Source organism: Ipomoea triloba, chromosome 6, assembly GCF_003576645.1.
Source record: "Ipomoea triloba cultivar NCNSP0323 chromosome 6, ASM357664v1".
NCBI lineage: Eukaryota > Viridiplantae > Streptophyta > Magnoliopsida > Solanales > Convolvulaceae > Ipomoea > Ipomoea triloba.
Window position 1 is genome coordinate 22878126 of NC_044921.1, and position 19946 is coordinate 22898071.

At 35.7% G+C, this 19946-nt stretch overlaps 3 protein-coding genes across 3 annotated transcripts; 1 reads left to right on the top strand and 2 right to left on the bottom strand.

Annotated features, from left to right (window-relative positions):
- Positions 1-1644: 1644 nt before the first annotated feature.
- On the top strand, positions 1645-10361 carry LOC116021554 (LRR receptor-like serine/threonine-protein kinase FEI 1). Its single transcript, XM_031261984.1, has 14 exons — positions 1645-1880; positions 3149-3374; positions 3829-3964; positions 4492-4563; positions 4641-4712; positions 5002-5073; positions 5752-5823; positions 5946-6017; positions 6481-6578; positions 7178-7342; positions 7460-7792; positions 8144-8389; positions 8922-9055; positions 9607-10361. Exons 2-14 carry the CDS (start codon positions 3281-3283, stop codon positions 9823-9825), a joined length of 1785 nt encoding a protein of 594 aa, XP_031117844.1. The 5' UTR covers positions 1645-1880; positions 3149-3280; the 3' UTR covers positions 9826-10361.
- Positions 10362-10398: 37 nt separating this feature from the next.
- Positions 10399-14605, bottom strand: LOC116021555 (calcium-dependent protein kinase 29-like). Its single transcript, XM_031261985.1, has 8 exons — positions 13783-14605; positions 12114-12257; positions 11780-11932; positions 11452-11567; positions 11196-11363; positions 10977-11104; positions 10792-10891; positions 10399-10705 (listed from the first exon to the last, which is right to left on the bottom strand). Exons 1-8 carry the CDS (start codon positions 14429-14431, stop codon positions 10631-10633), a joined length of 1533 nt encoding a protein of 510 aa, XP_031117845.1. The 5' UTR covers positions 14432-14605; the 3' UTR covers positions 10399-10630.
- A 1666-nt stretch (positions 14606-16271) lies between these two features.
- Positions 16272-18946, bottom strand: LOC116023064 (probable nucleoredoxin 2). Its single transcript, XM_031264024.1, has 3 exons — positions 18602-18946; positions 17231-17731; positions 16272-17129 (listed from the first exon to the last, which is right to left on the bottom strand). Exons 1-3 carry the CDS (start codon positions 18794-18796, stop codon positions 16515-16517), a joined length of 1311 nt encoding a protein of 436 aa, XP_031119884.1. The 5' UTR covers positions 18797-18946; the 3' UTR covers positions 16272-16514.
- Positions 18947-19946: the final 1000 nt, after the last annotated feature.

Here is a 19946-nt window from a genome sequence, read left to right on the forward strand (position 1 = left end):
ATCCTCTCTATATAGTGTCTATTCGATCAAACCAACCAACACCATGAGGAGCGCAATTTAAAATAATACGGAGTAGATTATTTTAAAATATCATCCCAAATAGTGTTTCAAAATAACTCCTAACTTTTTAACTTTTTTCCTTGTTATATATATTTTTATTAATTTACAAAAATGACACCATCTACCATTCATTAATCAAAATTTTAATATTTAGTTTATTCTTTTATGTCTTCTTATACTCATAAACTAATTCAACAATTAATTAATTTTACCAAATACTTTAATTTTTGTTAATCAATTACCTTACTAACTACTAACTTTTCAACTTTCATATTTTAATTAATTTTTCAGTTAGTATGTCAAATACTCAAATAGAGACTCAATCACAAAGTTCGTCGTAATGTCTATCTTGAAGCAAAATTCACTTAGTCATCCCTTTTTGTTTTAATTTCTTGCAACACCCCTTGGGACTTGGGAGGCGGCTTTCCCTGGTAGGCTGTAGGCCCTTCAAATTTTCATGTACAATAAGTCAATAACGATCTGCCAAGGCTAATGCTAAATGGATTGCAAGGTTGAATAATTGACTTTTTGTATGTGTGGATTATGTTATTAAGTTTTTTTTTTTAATTTTTAATTTTTAATTAAGAGTCAAATTCTGCAAGTATAATAGTAGTTTAATTCAGATTAGTTGGTAAAAATACAAAATGCTATATTAAAAAGATTAATATTAAGTGATGTGTAAATTAAATTTTTGTGCACCTTGGTGTTAATTAATCATATATATAGTGATTGAGAAAGTAAATTGTTTTAATTGCGTTAACAACACGCATTTTTTTTGGAAGAAAAATAACATAATATTAATGCATAAAGAGACCTTTAGACTAGAGCAATTGTTATACCATGCATTACAAGATATACTACAAATTCATTTTTAATATATTGCAAAGTTTTGTATAGACATACATTACACTAAAAATTAATTTATAATATATTAAAAATAAATATGTATCGTTGATCTACTTTATTATGTACTATGTCACATTTCACATGTCATGTTTACTATTTATTGGTCAAACTAATTATATTTCTTATTTACTTATTTTCTTTAGTATGGAGTAATTTTTAATTATTTTTTAAATTTAATTTTTCATGTATAATATTACTTTCAATATATAAATTGTATATATTAATAATAAATCTAATTTTATAAAAAATTAAATTAAAGAATTCAATCTAATCTGATTAACTGAACCAACATATAATCTCACAACTATTAGTATGCCAAATTGCTTAACAACAAATCCTTATAAAACCTTATAAAATAAATCACACACTTCATTCAAATAATTTGAGCCAATCCAATCATTTTTATTATTTTAATGAGACTCTTCCAAACATTATCCAAGGAATATGAAATTCCGGCGTCACACTCACACACACTAAGCAGAATTTGATTATATATTAACGTAAAAGGAGCAGAATGTGAGGGCAGTTGATGACAACCGCAGCGTCGGTCGCACGTGCGGAGGGTCACCCATTGTAACGTGCGAAGGCACTCCACAATGATTGTCTGTTTCCGCTGGAAGGCTGATGCGGCTTTCAATCGGAGCATCAATTCTCAGTCTCCCTCTACCTCTCTCTATCTACACTTACTACTACAACGCTTGTCGCAATCTCCAAAAATCTCTAGAGAGAGAAAAATTGCTTCACTGTTCTTTACTGTTTCCCTTCTATCACTACAGCTCTCAACTCAACTTTACAGCTAAACTTTCCATCTCTCTCTCTCTCTTCTTCTTCTCTCTCTCTCTTCTTTTCCATGAACTGAAAGCCTGAAATGAGCTCCCACCGCTGCTTCACAGATCGAATCTAACTCTGTCCAGGTATTCGCTTTGGTTAGTCGTGTATTTAAATCAATCGCGCTTTACGTTATGTGAGTTATTGGAAAAAGGATTCAACGAAACGCACGGTTCACTGCTTTGATTGTTGTCCGCCGTATCAGTGCTTGATTCTCGAAGCAGTTATCTGAATTGCGCGGATAGTTTGTCTGTTTCTGTGAATGTATGCTTTTATTTTTTGTATTTTTAGCTTTCTGTTTTCAGTTGGGGGAATTTCTTAGCTGCGTAATCGAGCAAACTCTTTTGCTATCTAATTTTACTACAAGTAAAATTCCGTGTTTGGGGGTTTACACAGTGAGATGAATTTACACTTTGCGATAGTATTAACTTGTTTTAAAGTGATTGTTGATGAAATAGAGGCCTTTATGAAGCAGATTTTGTAATTCATAATGGAGCTTTTAAGCTTTTCAATAAACGGAATAGTTTTTTTATTTTTAATTTTCCACATATAAAGACGAAGTTGTATATGCATTCAGGAATGTAGTGACACTTGCTGAACTTAACTTGAGAAGAGGTTAATGTTGCTTAATGTGCACGAGTGGGCAGTGGGACATGATCTAAGGTTTATCTCCAAGGATGGAAGTTGGAAATTATGAAAATTGTGCTTAAAAAGAACAGGATGTGTAGAAATGTCACAACTTCCTCTCATTGCTTAACTTAATTGTTTCATTAACTGCTAAGTTGCATAGCAAGCCCTTGCTCGTGAATAGAATTCTCATTAGCTCTATTGGATTTGATTGGTAAACACTTCCTTGTACTTATTTATTTATTATTATCTTTTAAAAGTGCTTCCTTAAGTTGAAAGGCTAACTTAGCATCAATGATGTTTCATCCCATAATTCTTGGCTGTACAGTACTCCTATGATATTGTTAAATTTGAGTTAAGTAGTTGTCCTGATTTGACTTTTCATCAACTTAACCACATTGCATTCTTATGCAATGTCACAACCTTAAATCTGTTGAGATATAGCCACAAAAAAGCAGTGGGAGTGCAGAACAGAGTCCATTGAATTTCTTTGAAACTTAATAGGTTTTGCAATTCACTGGAAAATGATATTTGCTTGTGAAATTCAGTTAATGTTTGAGTGGGTAGATACAGTTGCCTTACTGCAGTTATTTTAATCTAAATTCTGGTGCTGAATGGAAGCATCTGTAATTAGTATATTCATTGAGAAACTTATCTGAACATGTTCTTATTATTCTCTGCATTTCACTATTTTCAAGATGATGATCATATGCTTTTGTTCTCCCAGGGAGCTAAAATATCTTTGTAAAGTGGCTTCTCTTTTGTATCATCAAGTTTTTAACTTTATGTCCACGGGAGCAATCACTCAGCCTGTTGCCTCAAATGATTTGCAATAAACCTATGCTTGACCAGTGCCAAAATGGGCAGATTTTGTCTGAATTCTGGGCAGCCATTGCTTTTATACACCCTGTTACTCTGCATTTTGGTAGAAGTGCAACCTCTTAGTCCTGATGGTAAGATGTCTAGTCTATGCTAAATATGTTCTTCCCTACTTGCTTTATGTACTTCAGAAGTTAAGCTCCATTGAACTATAACATTTGGAATTGGGAGCATGTTAGGAAATACTCAATGAATTCAATGAAAATCCAAGTCTAGTGCCATTATCAGACCCTTAAACAAGGGATTTTACATGTGTATTATACAATATAAATTTCAGTAGTTAATAGATGAAGATTCTCAGGAGTATATAGATATGTTTTTCTCCCTAATCATCTCTTATTTCTTTTCAGTTTGTAATCATTTTCTGTATAGATGAAATGCATTGAATAGTGATATACTGGTTATCCATAAGGGGAACTCTCAGCCATCTCATTTCAGCCTCTTTAGTTCGTGCTACAACTATTATCAATAGAATCTCAGGTTTTCTATTTTTGCCAAGTTAATATAGAACATCACATGTCTTTGCAGGTCAAGCACTTGTTAACTTTAAAACAGCAATAATTAGTTCAGATGATGTTCTTCACCAGTGGAGACCTGAAGATCCTGACCCATGTAGGTGGAAAGGAGTAAAATGTGACCCCAAATCAAAGCGAGTTACATCCTTGTGAGTTTCTTTTGTATTCTGAAAATATTTTAAATCCTTTTTGATATTGTATTTTGGGTCTGGACATTCATCGACATATTTGCTTAAGAAACAAAAGTTGGTTTCTTAATATGTTTGATGTCCTTTAGAAAAAAATGTTTTATGTATTAATTTGGTTCAAATAGTTGGGTCAGTAATCCTATCCTGATATTACTCCATGAAATTGTTGATGGATGAGATTCATCTGTTTTGACAACCTCAGATGATGAGTTCCAAGGTTGGACAACTTAGTCACCACTTTCTTCAAGATCAAAAGTTTTCTATTTGTTCAAACATAATTCCAGCATTTTCAAAGATTGCAACTTGTTTGCCTTGTGTGTTTGGCTTTCTTTTGTAGTTGCTTGTCTTACCTGATAGAGAAAAGTCACTGTCAATTTAAGAGTACACACAAACACATTTTTAAATTTATAAGCATTTTCAATTCATTTTAGTTGGATGCAGAAGTTTAAATTGAAACTCCTAATGGTTATTGTTATTTACTTATCTAGGAGCCTACCTAATCACAAGTTGAGTGGATCTATATCACCAGATATCGGGAAACTACAACAGTTGCAATTCTTGTATGAATCCCTATCTCCACTTTCTTTAAAATGCTTACAGTTGTTGCAAATCTGCTAACACAATGTTGTATTTGCAGATCACTTCATGACAACAACTTTTATGGGGAAATACCCCCTCAGTTGGGAAACTGTACAATGCTGAAGTCTTTGTAAGTATCTGCTGCAGTGCAGTGAGGACTCTTCTTTTTCTGATATTTCCGAAAGCTAAATGAAGAGGAATGGCTATATTACAGTTAAAACTCTCTTTGGTCACAGATTGGAGGCAATGATCCCTTTTGTATTTTCAACTGAATGATCATTGACAATTATATACCTCTTTTGCCCATTGATATTAGTCAAAGATCACTAGTTAGTGCAGATTAATTATGTATAAGGGATTCTTCTGCTTAATTACTTGCTCATTTCAAGTACGGGATTATTAATCTCTCTTTATGACAGGTTTTTGCAGGGTAATTATTTGAGTGGACTGATTCCTGATCAACTGGGAAACTTTCCTGATCTTGAAAATATGTGAGATACTTTTCCTCACATCAGTTGCTTGGTATTTTTATGCTTATGCATGCTGGTTTCAGCATTCTTGTGTGGGAGACTGTTACTAACTGAGTCTGACCTGGTAGTCTGGTACTGCACTGGCAGATGTTTTTTTTTTTTTTTTTTTTTTTTTTTTTTTTTTNTTTTTTTTTTTTTTTTTTTTTTTTTTTTTATTTAATTTCTAAAATTATAATGGAGATAAGCATCAAGTTCTTCACTGTCAATGTTCTTGAGGGTATGATAGATATTTTTATTTCCCAATTAGAGTGTTACATATTTTGACACTCATCAATCATCATCACGCCCAAGTTTGGTACTAGTAATATTCGGCACTCTTTTCCCAAAGATGTATAATTGTGTAGGTCCTCTTGTCAATTACTTCTGTTTATGCACTTGATTTGACTGTCAAAAGAAAGAGCATTCATATATCTCTCTTTGATGTACGTTTGTGTATAAATTCATGCATTACATATTGATAATAATAACCTATTACATGGCAATGAGACCAACCTGTTTGAATGAGCAAAAGCTGTGGCACTTAGCAGTCCCCAATTAACAGCAAATCATGATATATTCTGATTGGTAGCCTGAGCAGTTTTCGGTAATCCAATCAATGAATTTCAGGGATCTTTAGTAATGATAATTTGCTTTGTGCAGGGATCTCTCTAGTAACTCTCTCAGTGGAAATGTTCCGCAATCACTTGGGAAGTTAGACAAGCTCATATCATTGTGAGTGAAATTATTCCATATCGATTACTACTTTGAAGTTTGAACACCACAATTCATTTTCATTTTTATCTTTCTTTTCTCTTGATAATAATTTTTATTTTTTGTTCACACAATGTGGACAGCAATGTGTCAAATAATTTCCTGACTGGACAAATACCTTCTGATGGTCGTCTTGCCAACTTCCCTAGTGACTCGTAAGTAACAACTAGTAAAATATTATGATTTATAAGTGCGACATATTTCAGCAATGCCATTTTACAATCTGTTGTATTTTAGTTCTTCTGTTAACAGTTACTTCATCCATTATGGCATGGATTTGCCATTTTTCCAAACAGAATTGCAAATAATGTTGGGATTGTTAAGTTATCTTTCAAGTTTTAACTTAGTGCAGATACAATGCACAATGTCTTTTGATCATAACAACTTATGTAGTGGAAATGCATATATAATGGTGTGCCTACTCTGGTGCAGTTGATTCCCATTGAATAAAGAAAAACCTGAAAGAATTGGGTACGGTAGAAAATGTATGTTAGGGATTTTGGCCACAAAGAGAGTGCCTTCATATAAGTATTATTAACAAGCTTGAATTTTGATGTTTGCAACTTAGAGCACATAAGATGTATCTTTTAAATGCTGATCTCTAATGCTTATTTGCAGCTTTCTTGGAAATCGTAAATTGTGTGGTCAGCAAATTAATGCACTATGCAAAAGTAGTGCTGGAGGTTCTATGCCATTTTCCCAGCCTCCTATTTCTGGTAAATCATCATTTTAAATTTAGTGAAATTTCCCATGAGGTTATCTTCTGATTGTCTGCCAGATTACAACAACTATACATTATGAAGGATTACTTTTTTTTTTTTTGATGTCCGTTCTATTGCTATATAGGAAGTACCTAAATGCTATTTCAAGCAAGGAAACTAATTCATATCCGATTAAATAGTACGAATGCCATTGGCCAACAGACTTGGCATCCTCATATCTACAAACCTTTTTCCTTGTGCTAATATTATTTTGACTTTTGCATGTATATTTGTTGGGTTATGTATATGAATTATGTTCTTTGTCTCATATTAACACTCTACTGAGAATTTCTAGGCCCAGCCAAGTAGTATTTCAATTATGATACACACTAGAGTTTTATTTGTTATTTTGGTATACAGTTAATTAAAAGCTCAACTCTCAAATGACTTTTAATTTAACAGCTAAGTTTTAGTGTTTGCACGTATCTCCTCTCTCTCTCTTTCACACTTGTCTCTCTCTTTATCTATTTACCACTCAATCTATTTTCATTTCCCTGTTTACCTTTAAAAGTCTCTTACCATTGTAACAAAATCTATTATCTCTTATTTTTCAGCCCAAAATCAAAATAAGAAAAAATATTCGGAGAGAATGCTTATAAGTGCTTCGGCCACTGTGGGTGCTTTGCTTTTGGTTGCATTGATGTGTTTCTGGGGCTGCTTCCTCTACAAGAGGCTGGGTAAAAATGACGGTAGAAGCCTTGCGATGGATGTTGGTGCAGGTGTCTATCCTTCACTTAAATATAAATAGTGAATTTAAAGTTCATTTTATTGTGGCCTTTGCTCTGCAGTTTATTTTGTTCCTTTATCAAAGACCTTACAAGTTCCCATGCTTTCAGGTGCTTCAATCGTAATGTTCCATGGAGATTTGCCATACTCTTCAAAGGATATTATAAAGAAGTTGGAGACACTGAATGAAGAACACATTATTGGTTCTGGTGGATTTGGGATGGTATACAAGCTTGCAATGGATGATGGCAAGGTGTTTGCCTTGAAAAGAATTGTCAAAATGAATGAGGGCTTAGATAGATTTTTTGAAAGGGAACTTGAAATTCTTGGAAGCATTAAACACAGGCACCTGGTAAATCTGCGAGGATATTGCTATTCTCCAACATCAAAGTTGTTAATATATGATTTCTTACCTGGAGGCAGCCTAGACGAAGTTCTGCATGGTAAGAACACTTTCTCCACTATTATATCATAATCATATAATGTGCATTTATTTTTTAAAATCAAATAATAAACACGGGTGAATGACATGGAAATGGAATGGAGATATTTTATGTTCTTAGTAGCAATTGTCATTTTCCCGATACAATTGAGTATCAATCAACTTTGTTTAGATTTTTAACTGCAATATAATATAGTAATTTCTTTTGTTGATTTCTATTAACTGATTAATTGTATCCTCGTCAAGTGGGTGTGTGTTTGTTTGTTTGTTTGTTTACGTTTTTTCCCTTTCTTGGCATTCTTGAGTGAAACTTTTGTGGAAGTAATTGCTTGGTGTCTTGACTCCTGTGCAGAGAAATCTGAGCAATTGGACTGGGATACACGAGTAACTATAATCATGGGAGCCGCAAAAGGGCTGGCATATTTGCATCATGATTGTTCACCTCGGATAATACACCGTGATATAAAGTCTAGCAACATCTTGCTTGATGGTAATTTTGCAGCATGTGTATCTGACTTTGGATTGGCCAAATTACTACAAGATGAGGAGTCTCACAAAACAACAATTGTAGCAGGCACATTTGGATATTTGGCTCCAGGTTGGATGATGAATGAACATTATTATCATTTTCTGTTTATTGTGCTTATGGTAAATATGGATGTGGTCTCATAGACACTCCTATTGGCGACTCCAATTCTTTTAGTAATCTCATGTGCAGACACGCATGATGAACACCTTGACTGGTTGATTGAGATGATTGCTAGAGGCAAATAGAAATTACATGATTTGTAGCACAAAATCTTTTGAACTCTGTTCCTTGATTTTCCTACTGTAGGACATGCATTCTTGCTGCATAATTTTCATGCTAGGCATACAGACAATATGCACTAGGAATGTGAGACACCAGAAAACATTAAAGGCCTTTGATGCGGATCCTTATCCACACATTTGTCATTTTTTGGACATATGAACATTTGCTAGATTGGTCTACTTAAATTTTATTGTCTTCTCTTCTGCATCATAATTTGTATTCTTTTCCTTCAAATATCTGGATCTGGAATGCACTTGCAGATTTCTGATTCTTCCATCAGTGATGTGGGTTTTTCTCTAATACCCCCTTTCTTTTGCAGAATATATGCAGAGTGGTAGAGCCACAGAAAAGTCAGATGTATACAGTTTTGGGGTTCTGGTGCTTGAAATATTAAGTGGAAGTCGTCCAACCGATGCATCCTTCATCGAGAAGGGCCTAAACATTGTTGGCTGGGTATGCTTCTCTATTGTTTTTAGTTTGTTTTTTGTTTATTGTTTTAAAAATATTTTTGCCACTTGGAGATTTACTTGCTAGATCCCAACACATAATTGAAAGATATTAGTATTTAGTAGTACTGCATACTAGATATCAAGAAGGGTAAGAAGAAAGCTAGTATTTGTCCCAATTATTAAAAAACAAAAACAACTACAACAACAACAAACAATCAAACTAGCCCAAACTTATTACTGGAAATAAGAAACTAAATCTGTTTGAATTTAAAAAGATTCTATAAACTCTCAACAACAGTTTAAAATTAAACTCAAATTATTATTAAAAAAAAAAAAAAAAAAAAAAAAAAAAAAAAAAACTGATTGTAATCAGCTCTAGTTTGAGGCAACAAGTGGAGCAACCATCAACAAACTAGGATTATTTCAGTTGCCTTGCTTAAATCCATTTCTGGTTGTGAAATATTCAGCCTTTGTGGAACCCACATTTCTAGGATACAAGATTCCCAGTGCTATATAAAATTGTCTTGTTTAATACATTCCTTTTTCATATTTCAGTTAAATTTTCTGGTCACTGAGAACAGACCACAGGACATAGTTGATCCACTCTGTGAAGGCATGCAGCCAGAAAGCCTTGATGCCCTGCTTTCAATTGCAATACAATGCGTCTCTTCTAACCCAGAGGATCGACCCACTATGCACAGGGTACTCCAGAAACTTGAATCTGAAGTCATGACGCCATGCCCCAGTGACTTCTATGACTCAAACTCTGATTGAACGAGTATCAAAAAGCAAGGGAGATATGCTTCTGCTGCTTCATTCAACAAAATGCACATAGCTAATCACGAATGTCGATATCAAGTTATCAGCCCACAATCTGCAATCATCAATTTCTGCTCTGTTTAATTGTTTACTCAGATTTATGATCCATACAGAGCAGCAGGTATGTCATGTTGGGGTTCAGGTATTTGTACTCGTTTTTGGGTTCCTTGTTTTTGGTCGGATGTATCAAGCGTGTTCTTCCTCCACGTGTATGCAATGTTCATTAGGGATTTAGCATCTGCATTAGAATTTTCATCTCATTTCCTACTTCCCTTTTTCTTTCTTTCTAGGCCTTCACTTTTTTTCTGCTTTTAAATTTATTGTTGTTTAATGTCTCTAAATTTATTTGTATATGAAAGAATTGCATTCCCTTGGAACTTGCCCTTTTCTAGATTAATAGGATGATTTCTGTAATTATACTGCATAATACGATTGCTGGCATTGCATCAATTCGTTTGAGAACTATGCAGTTTATCTGTCTTTGATTTAGACATCCATGCTGTCACGTTGATATATTGCAACACTAAATTTGGCACAATCATAATTACAATGCATCATCATTATTTTTGTATATTACACTGGTCGATGAGTTTTAGCTGCAGAATGTGCTCATACTTCATATAAACCCAATATACAATTCTCTTTAAATAATAATAATAAGCTCACATGGCATTAAGAATGAGTTACTACAATCAACACAAGAAAGCCAGAATGTGAGACTGTATAAATAACTCAACTTGTAAAACAGTATGAAAATTACTTATGCATGTTGCCCGTCGTCCACAGTTCCCCTTCTCATCATCTGCACAAACTCCTCAAAGTTGATCTTCCCATCCTACAAGGTGAAATTTATCCCCAGTAAAAACTTTTAGTGCCTCGACAGATGAAACTAGTATAGAAATGAGGATAAATTTTTCTTACGAAATCTGTATCCACATCGTTAAGGATCTCATCAATTGTAGCTTCATCGCCCATGCCATATCCTGTCATAGCATGCCTAAGCTCGTCTCTGGTAATGTATCTGGTGAACACAAATGGCACAGTTATAGAACGTTTGGAAATGACATTTTCAAAAAAAGAAAAATACTACGTAGTAAAAAGCATACCCGCTGCCATCCTTATCGAAGTAATTAAAAGCCCTGTGCAAGTTCTCTTCACTCTCAAGCCTATGCCGATGCATGGTGACAGTAATGAATTCAATGTAGTCTATACTCCCACTCTTGTCAACATCAGCCTGAGATGGTATGATACTATGTTACCTACCTCAACTTAGCGATAAACTGATTTGTGCAGTGTGTGTAGATATGAGTATTAGAAGTTCTTACGGCATCCATCAGCTGTTTTATTTCCGACTCTGGGAGCTTGGATCCCAGCTTAGCTAACCCGGTTTTAAGTTCTTCGTATGTGATGGTGCCACTCCTATCAGTGTCAATGTTGTTGAACATCTCTTTCAGCCCCTTTATTTCTTCTTCTGGCATGGTTTCTGCAATGACCTACGAGTAACATGGTGTGATTTCCGTCTTACATCTATATTCAATCTTGTCAACCAAACTTTAGGGGGCGTGGCTATTAAACTGGTACCTTTAGAGCAAGCTGCTTCATCTTGTTCATTGCTCTAAATTGCCTCATTCTGATCAAAACAGCACTATGAATAGGTTTGTCCGATGCATCACCGTCTTCCTTGAGCCATGGATGTTCTGTATCATGTAGCACGATCTAAACTTTACTGATCATTAACACCATAATTTATAATCCAATACTTGAAAATTTGAAAATTATGGCATTAAGCAAGATTTAACACTCATTTATCTACTTCCAGTTAGTACATTTGTATTCTGAATACAAGATGACAGCACAACTTTCAAAACAGAAATCTGGTAAGAGAAATTTAAGGTTAATATGCGCCTACCAAGGGCTTCAGCTGCAGTTATCCGTTTTTGGGGATCCACTGTCAACATTTTTCTGATAAGATCCTTTGCACTGGAAGATATGGATGGCCAGGGAGAGCTTTCAAGATCAAGTTGGGCCTTCAAAATTTCTTCAAATATGGCCTTCTCAGTTTCTAGGGCACCATTACAAGGATGATTATCAAGACAAAGAAATAAAGTTGTTAGAATCTAAGATTGGGCCAAGGTTAGTCAGCTGGGCGCCAAACAAGCTCGATAACATGTTACAATTTATGGGGCTAGACATGCAGTAAATCTCTGAACTGCTCAGTAAGTCTACGCAAAAATTCCACTTACCAGCCCAGAATGGAGGAAATCCACTCAAAAGGATATATAAAATGACTCCAGCACTCCATACATCTATCTCCTTGCCATACTTACGACGCAACACCTCGGGTGCAACATAGTAAGCACTTCCAACAATATCCTTGTATATTTGACCTGAAGAATGATTGTCATTTAGATTCACGGTTATGAAAATTGATGTTCATTGCCACCGCTTCGAAATTTGAATAGCAGGCAGAAATTGATTCCTTCTTATTATACACTAACAGTATCACTAACAGAGGCTTACTAGATTTTAACTGTTGCATTAGAACATACAGAATGAGTTTTTATGTAAATATGATATTTCAAAAATCATAACTTTCACCATTTGGGACCACATTCAGATTTAAAGCTAGATGGTGACTTGCTTATTAGTAGGTATAGATACTATTTTCTGCTGTGAAAGATAACATTCCATTTCTCTCTTCTTCTCCCAGAACCAAATCTAAAGCAACAACATCCAGTAGTTTTTCATTTTATGAATCTTTTCATATCATAACTTTGGTCTATCCAAGTGACAGGATATTCTCATGCCCATGAAACACGATAGCATATGCCACACAAAGTCACAGGAAAAGTTAACCTAAGACTGTGGGTTGTAACTGTCATCTGGTTATGGATAGGGACAAGGAAATTAAAACAATCCTTGACCTGGTTGACCTGTCACTCTCGTATTGACCCGGTCATGCTTGGCCCAAAGTAAAATCTACCCACACATGATTTTTGTTTGTCACAGAGGTCCCAACACTATCAAAGTCTCCTTTTTAACAATCATATCAAATGCAAAAATTCTTCCTTTTTGATCCCTTTCTCCACTTGACTACAAATGAAATTCTTCATTCTAATCCTTTAACCACAAAACCACGCCAAACAAGCATCTTAACCGAGTAAACTATCAGCAAGCTATCTGTTCCCATTAATTAACTTATTAAAGATATAAGCTAAGTAAACGATTGGACTACACACTCTAATATCCACATTGAAGTCTTGATTAATTCAAACTAGACTTGTTAAGACCAATCGATTATCACTACACCAAAAGTTATAACTAGTAGCGAGGACGCAACAACACCACGTTTCGATGGTAGAATGTTGGACTCGGAGAACAAGACCATTACTACTATCCCTTCCGGAGAAAAAATACTAACATGGAGAAAACCGAACAATATGCATTAAATGTGAGAGACGACTTCACTCCTAAGAAGGGGAAATATCTTCTTCTTTTTTTTCTTAAGACTAAACTGAATGAAATTACATACAAACAAGATATCTTCATCCAGCTATCCTTGTAGTGTAAAGTAGGATTATTGGCAAGAATGAGTGAAATTCATAGCTGGCAATGCTAATATGGGGGACATAGTGATGATGATGAAGTCCTATGAATTGAACATAGTAAACTAATGTCTTCTAAAGTTTCAACAATTAATCATATTCATAACTCAATAAATTTAAGGTCTAGCGGCATAGCTGTGGCTTCTCAAATGAGAAGTCTCAGGTTCAAGCCCCAGTATGGGCATTGACTCTCCGTGCTTCTATAGGTTGAGAAAGTATGTATGAACACATACTAAATTATAACAGTTATAACAGAGTCAATAGTACTATCAAAAAAAAGAATGGATTATGGAAATTTCAAGTTTACCTTCTTCAATGAAGACAGAGAGTCCAAAATCCGTGGCCTTTAAGGGAGAATCATCATCTTTACTAACAAGCAAGAAATTCTCAGGTTTAAGGTCCCTATGCATAACTCCCATGAAGTGACAAACATGAACCACATTCACAATCTGTCTCCCAATCCTCGCCGCCTCTTTCTCGGAGTAATTCCCCTTAGCCGTAATCCGATCAAAAAGCTCCCCGCCGGAGCAAAGCTCCATCACCACATACAAATTCTCCCCATCCTCATACGCCCCCTTGAACTCCACGATATTGGGCTGCCCAGTCAAATGCTGCAGCATCAAAACCTCCCTCCTCACATCCTCAATGTCCTTGGGACTCACCAGCTTCGCCGTTGAAATCGATTTGCACGCGTATTTAAACCCCGTCGCCTTCTCCGTGCACAAATACGTGATCCCGAATTGCCCTCTCCCCAGCTCACGGTCAAGATCATACACTGTTCTAATGTCCACATACGGCTTTCCCAGAATGGGCCCCACCTCGGAAGCTGACGCCATTGGCTTTTGCGGCGCCGGCGGTGGGGGTTGAGTTTGTTGTTCTACAATGGGGACTGGGCGATACGCGGAAGAGCTTGAGAGTATTGGGATTTCGCGAACTTTTGAGCAGCAGAGCCCCATTTTTTTGCAGAGGGAGGAGAAAGAAACGGGGTGGAATGGAATGGAAGGGACAGAAATGAGAGAATGGGGGATTTATATATAGGTTATCGAAGGAAGTGTAATGGGTGAAGTTAATGAAACTTGTGGTTTTTAAGGTGCTTTGCTTTTGCCTTTCGAGTGTTCTTTCTTTCTTTCCGGTTGTCCTGCTGCTAGCTTCATATGTATATATATGTATATATAATGGGTTTTGGCACCTTTTTCAACTTCATACGCTTTCTCTACTAATATTCTTTGCCTTTGTTTGTATACAGTATCTGGTATCTATGTTTTTTTACTAATGTTATAATTGTTTAACCCGCACAACATTGCAGCGATTAGGTCTCGATTTTACTGTTATTTAAGTTAGAATCCTGCCTAAAAGTCTCTATAGGAGGTGAATTGTGTGAGTCATCTCGTTAGTTCTCAAATTCCACTCTTAGGCATGTTTAGTTCACATAAAATATTTGTAGGGAAATAGAAGTGAAATTTCATGGAAAAGTAACTAGGAAAATGAATTTTATTGTTTGATTGGTAAAGAAAAATTATTATGAATACTAATTCCATTGCTTGATTGGATTTAAAATTGTAAGGAATAACGAGTATAAAGACTTATATGCCCCTGTAACTTAAGAAAAATAATAAAAAATTAACAAATGACACAAAGGGTAAAATAGTTCATCCATATCACTTTTTCTTCTCATCTTCCCTGGAAAACAAAATTTTTAGTCCAACAAGGATTTTGTTTTCCTCAAATTTGAATTCCATAAACCAAACATCCACAAATCATATTTTCCTCCATTCTAAGGAAAACAATTTCCACCCAACCAAACATCCCCTTACTTGTACCGCAAATTATCCTATGAACCCAGGTCCACACAATTGACATACTAAATATTCATAATTTACTTTTATATTCACAAGTTTCTTTCAAATACCGTAGTACCACAATATTAATATATTAGGATTTGATGACCGGTATTGTATTTACAACTTCCATTCTACAGGTGTCATGTATTTGACTTAGAAACTCAATTTATATTCTAAAAATTCACAATTTCAATACTAAAAATACACAATTTAGGACTAGGATTCACCTTATAAGGTGAATCTGGTCCATGGTATAACTACTCTACCTGTATAGCGCACAAGGGGTTTCTGTGAGATTCAAACCCCCACACTCTTATTAAAGAAAGATTTTAAGATGTCTGTACATATTTAACTCACTAATTCAGTAGACAGTATTTAAGATAAGTAAGATTTGAAACTCGGCAGCTATAATGATGGGAAATTTAGCTCGACCTTCATTGAATTATCATGATTTACATATTCTCAAACGCTCTGTCCGTCCCCTTTTATAAGAAAAAGAAAAAATAAGACTTTTTAATGATGGATCAAACTAACTCTTTACTCTTCAAAGACAAAGACTAAAGACATCAATCATTATTGTGTGGATCATGGTCCACACAGCTCTGGACCATACTATTAAATAATGCACATTCAATATAAAAATAATGTACATTTAGTATAAAAATAATGTACATTATATTCAGGGGATGTACATTATTTGTGTACTGAATGTACATTATTTTTATAATATAAAAATAATGTACATTCAGTACAAAAATAATGTATATTTGATTATGGTCCACGTAGCTGTTAATTTGCCGAAAGTCATGGAAACGTGTTAGGGGGTCGAATTCTCATATGAAAACATGTGCTGTTCAAACGAAGCCCAAAGATCTTTGTTTTGTCACGGTTGTGGGATGTTTGTTGGTTTGGGCTGGGCCACATACAAAACGACACCACGTTTCTACAGAATATATATCAGACTAAACAAATTAAAACTTAACCATTGATAGATAATACAGAGTACTAATACAACAAAGCTGAAAACGCCATGGCTGCATGAAGGGAATGTGTCTTAATCTTCCCAATTACAGAAACAACAAAGATAACAAACATCATCTCCTCTCTTCATCTCATATTCATTCCATTCTTTATCCACTTACTCTAAGAAGCACAACTGCTAAAACCAGTCCACTAAGGTGGTCTAGTTTGATTACCTCTAGGAGGTCTGGCTATCCTCGACGGTCCTCACGCAATTGGGGTGCACTTCATACCCGCACTCGAGGCACTGATAAGCCCAACCATGCCCCTGCTCGTCGCACTCACAACATATATAAGGTCCCCCGCCAGTCCCTTCTGAGACCAGACTTAGCTCGTGGTGATGCCCCTCGTGGTGCTTCGATTTTGGAAGGCGTTTCGCCTCTTCGTCCATCTGCCTCTCGAGCGCCTCCATTCTGGCCCGTGTGAAGGGATATGCATTTTCTTTATACAGACATATAAGGTTCCTCCCTTGTTTGCTCAGAGTTTTGCCATCAGGCCCCAAGATTACCAAGCTGGGAATCCCTCGAATGTCGAAATACTTTCTTAGGTTCTTGGCATTTGGATCACCAAAAGGGAGTGCTAACCATGGCATGGACTGGAAATAACCTTCGAATTCCATTTCCCCATTGTCACTCGAGACATAAACTATTTCAAAATCCTCGCCCGATACTAGCCCCTGCTTAATCTTTTGGTAGACCGAGATTAGCTTGGATGTAAACTTCAACCCCGGGACACACCATTTGGCTGAGAAAAACAGCCCGATTGTTTTACCAGTTAACGAATTGACAGGCACCTGCAATAACGCAAAGATATACAATTTGCAATTTTGTGTTAGCATTAAGTCCACCCAAGCTGGAATTTAGCATTCTTGCTAAATGCTAAGTATGTACTTACCTTTTCCATTGTGGAGTGGCCAAAAACAAAATCTCTATTGCTGTTTGTTAGTAAGTCTTTCAAAGTCTGTTTTTCGTGTTTCTCCCTCTCTTCCTCACGCAACTTCTCCAACCTCTCTTTGGTAAATGGAAAAGCTTCCACCCCATACCGATAAACAAGTTCAACTCCATCATAAACTATTGCATCATCATCTTTGTTATTGTTAGGCTGCAGAACAACCAGGCAAGGAATGCCCTCGACGTTGAACCTTTGGTTCAAGGCTTTCTTCGTTTCCAGGTCTGAAAACGGAATTGCAAGCCAAGGCATGGATGCACGGTAAGCAGCAAACGCCTCCGAGTCTTCATCAGACGAAACAAAGACTATCTCAAACCCAGAGGTGTAATAGCGGCTAAACTGTTTGTAGACACTGACTAACACTTGGGTAAATTTTTTACAGGGCGCATACCAGTTAGCCGAAAAATATATACCAATAACTTTGCTTCGAAGCTCAGAAATTTTCACCTGTGGCACCAAATAACCACTTTCATTATGGTGAGAAGCACTAGTTGATTCAAGGCATTCAGAGGCATGTCATGTGTTACCTTCCAAACTGTATTCATCCTGGTTCTGAAACCTTGTTTCAATCATGTTATTTTCCAAGTGAACCAGTAGTCACATTAAAGTGAAGTTATAGAATCATGCATTTGGAGCATAATATATCAAATGTACTGATACAAACCCAAACATAATTATACCATAAAACCCGAGTCTTATATATTAGTCTAGGCAATCAATAGCTAATGTGGGACGCATTTAGTACTGATCCTCTTAGTCCTATATATTCGTCCAGACAATCAATAGCTAATGTGGGACGCATCTGGTACTAATCCTCTTATACATTTAACCAAGTCTTATATATTAGCCTAATGTGGGACCCATGCATTGGTACTAAAGTTTAACCCAGGTCTTAATATTGTCCCGGACAATCAGTAGCTAATGTGGGACGCATTTGGTACTAACCCTCATATATGTTTAACTCAATTCTTATATATTGATCTAAAAAATCAGCAACTAATGTGAGACCCATCACAAATAACCCTGTTATTAACACCTATGATTTTAGGAAAAGTATTTCTGGAAATGATAATTGGGGGGCTACAGTCCACCTTATGCTTACATAACATTAGCAGGATTGGAGGTCTAGCTACACAAACATACATACAGATCAATATAACACTGTTAATCCAAACTAAAACCATTTCAATCAAGAAATTAATCAAGCCGATGGAAACCTTATTCCCTGCTGCAAATTATTCGAAAACAGGGAAATGGTTTTAAACAACTTAAGAAAGTGAATCCCAGAGCTTCAAAATTGCTTTATTCTGTACCTACCTGAGTTCCAGAAGGGGAGAGGAGAAAGTCGCGATCTTTGGTGGCGAGAAGAGACAAGAATGTCGACCCAGCAGAGACCATCTCCTTCTCCTTCTCCGCCTCAGCTGCAACCAACATTTTCTTGATTTCTCCATCTTCTTCAACCTTCAAGTTGAAACCATGGCCGTTGGTTTCAAGCTCCTTCACCTCCCTCATGGCCACGCCTCTCCCTCTCTCTCTCTCTCTCTCTCTCAAGAGTTTTGATGTTGTTTTTGTTCACTGAATGATTGCGGGCGCAGCAAAGCATGCATCCCCATCAACATTTAGGAGGATGTAACACGTAGCATTCTTCTCTCTCCTCTAATTAGCTACACCTCACCAGTCATCCCCTCAAAGTCCAATATGTGCCGAGTGCTGACGCCCAAATAATGACAAATTATAAACGTGTACCATGCACCACACTCCTCTCTAACTACGACCTCACGACGTATCTTTTAGTAGGTTGATTGGTATGCCACACTTGTCAATCACCCCGCACACCCAATCCACCTACTAGTTCAACTAAACGATAAATGAAGTTCGGGACCTCCGATAACACTTGTGTGAGATGGGTCTCAAGACTTCAAGTTGAATCTTTAATTAATGGGTTAAATATTTAACTCATTAATTAAAGATTTGACCTGTGTAACAAATTGACTCTCACACAAATTTTTACTCAATTAAATTGGTCAGGATGTTACTTGATAATTATAAGATGTCATAAATTTTTAGTAAAGATAAGTATTTTAAGTAGTTATATTGATGTACAAATGTATGTGGGGTTCACTTCTGATTTGAGTTGAGTTTTTGGATTCGAATTTTTTGAAGTGAGACGGAAAAATTAATATATTTTATGTTGAAAATATTTAATAGGTGAATGAGTAATTGATTTTTAAAGTAGACTTATTTGAAACTAAAAAAAATAAGAGAAGTTGAATGGTGTAGTGGTTTGTGATTAAGCTCAATTAGCCTAATCTTGGTAATGATGAGCTAAGTTTGGTACTTAGCTTAAGTTTTGAGGATTAAGCACATGCAAGTGCTTATAACACACCATTTCTGCTCCTTCCAAAAGGAGTTGTAGGCTCCATCAGGAACGAGAGATAAAATTCTGATCGAATGGAGTGGTCATGTCATTTTTTGATGCGTTAATTAATTTCAATTTATTTTTTAATAATTAATGTCATTGTTTATTGTTATTTATTTTATCATCTCTTATAAAAATCTTGGTGTTCGGCAAAATTGATTGCTGATTTTAAAACATCAAAACTTTAATTTTCCTCTCTATCTCTAGAAAATTATTTTTTTCTTCAAAAATTATGTCAACATT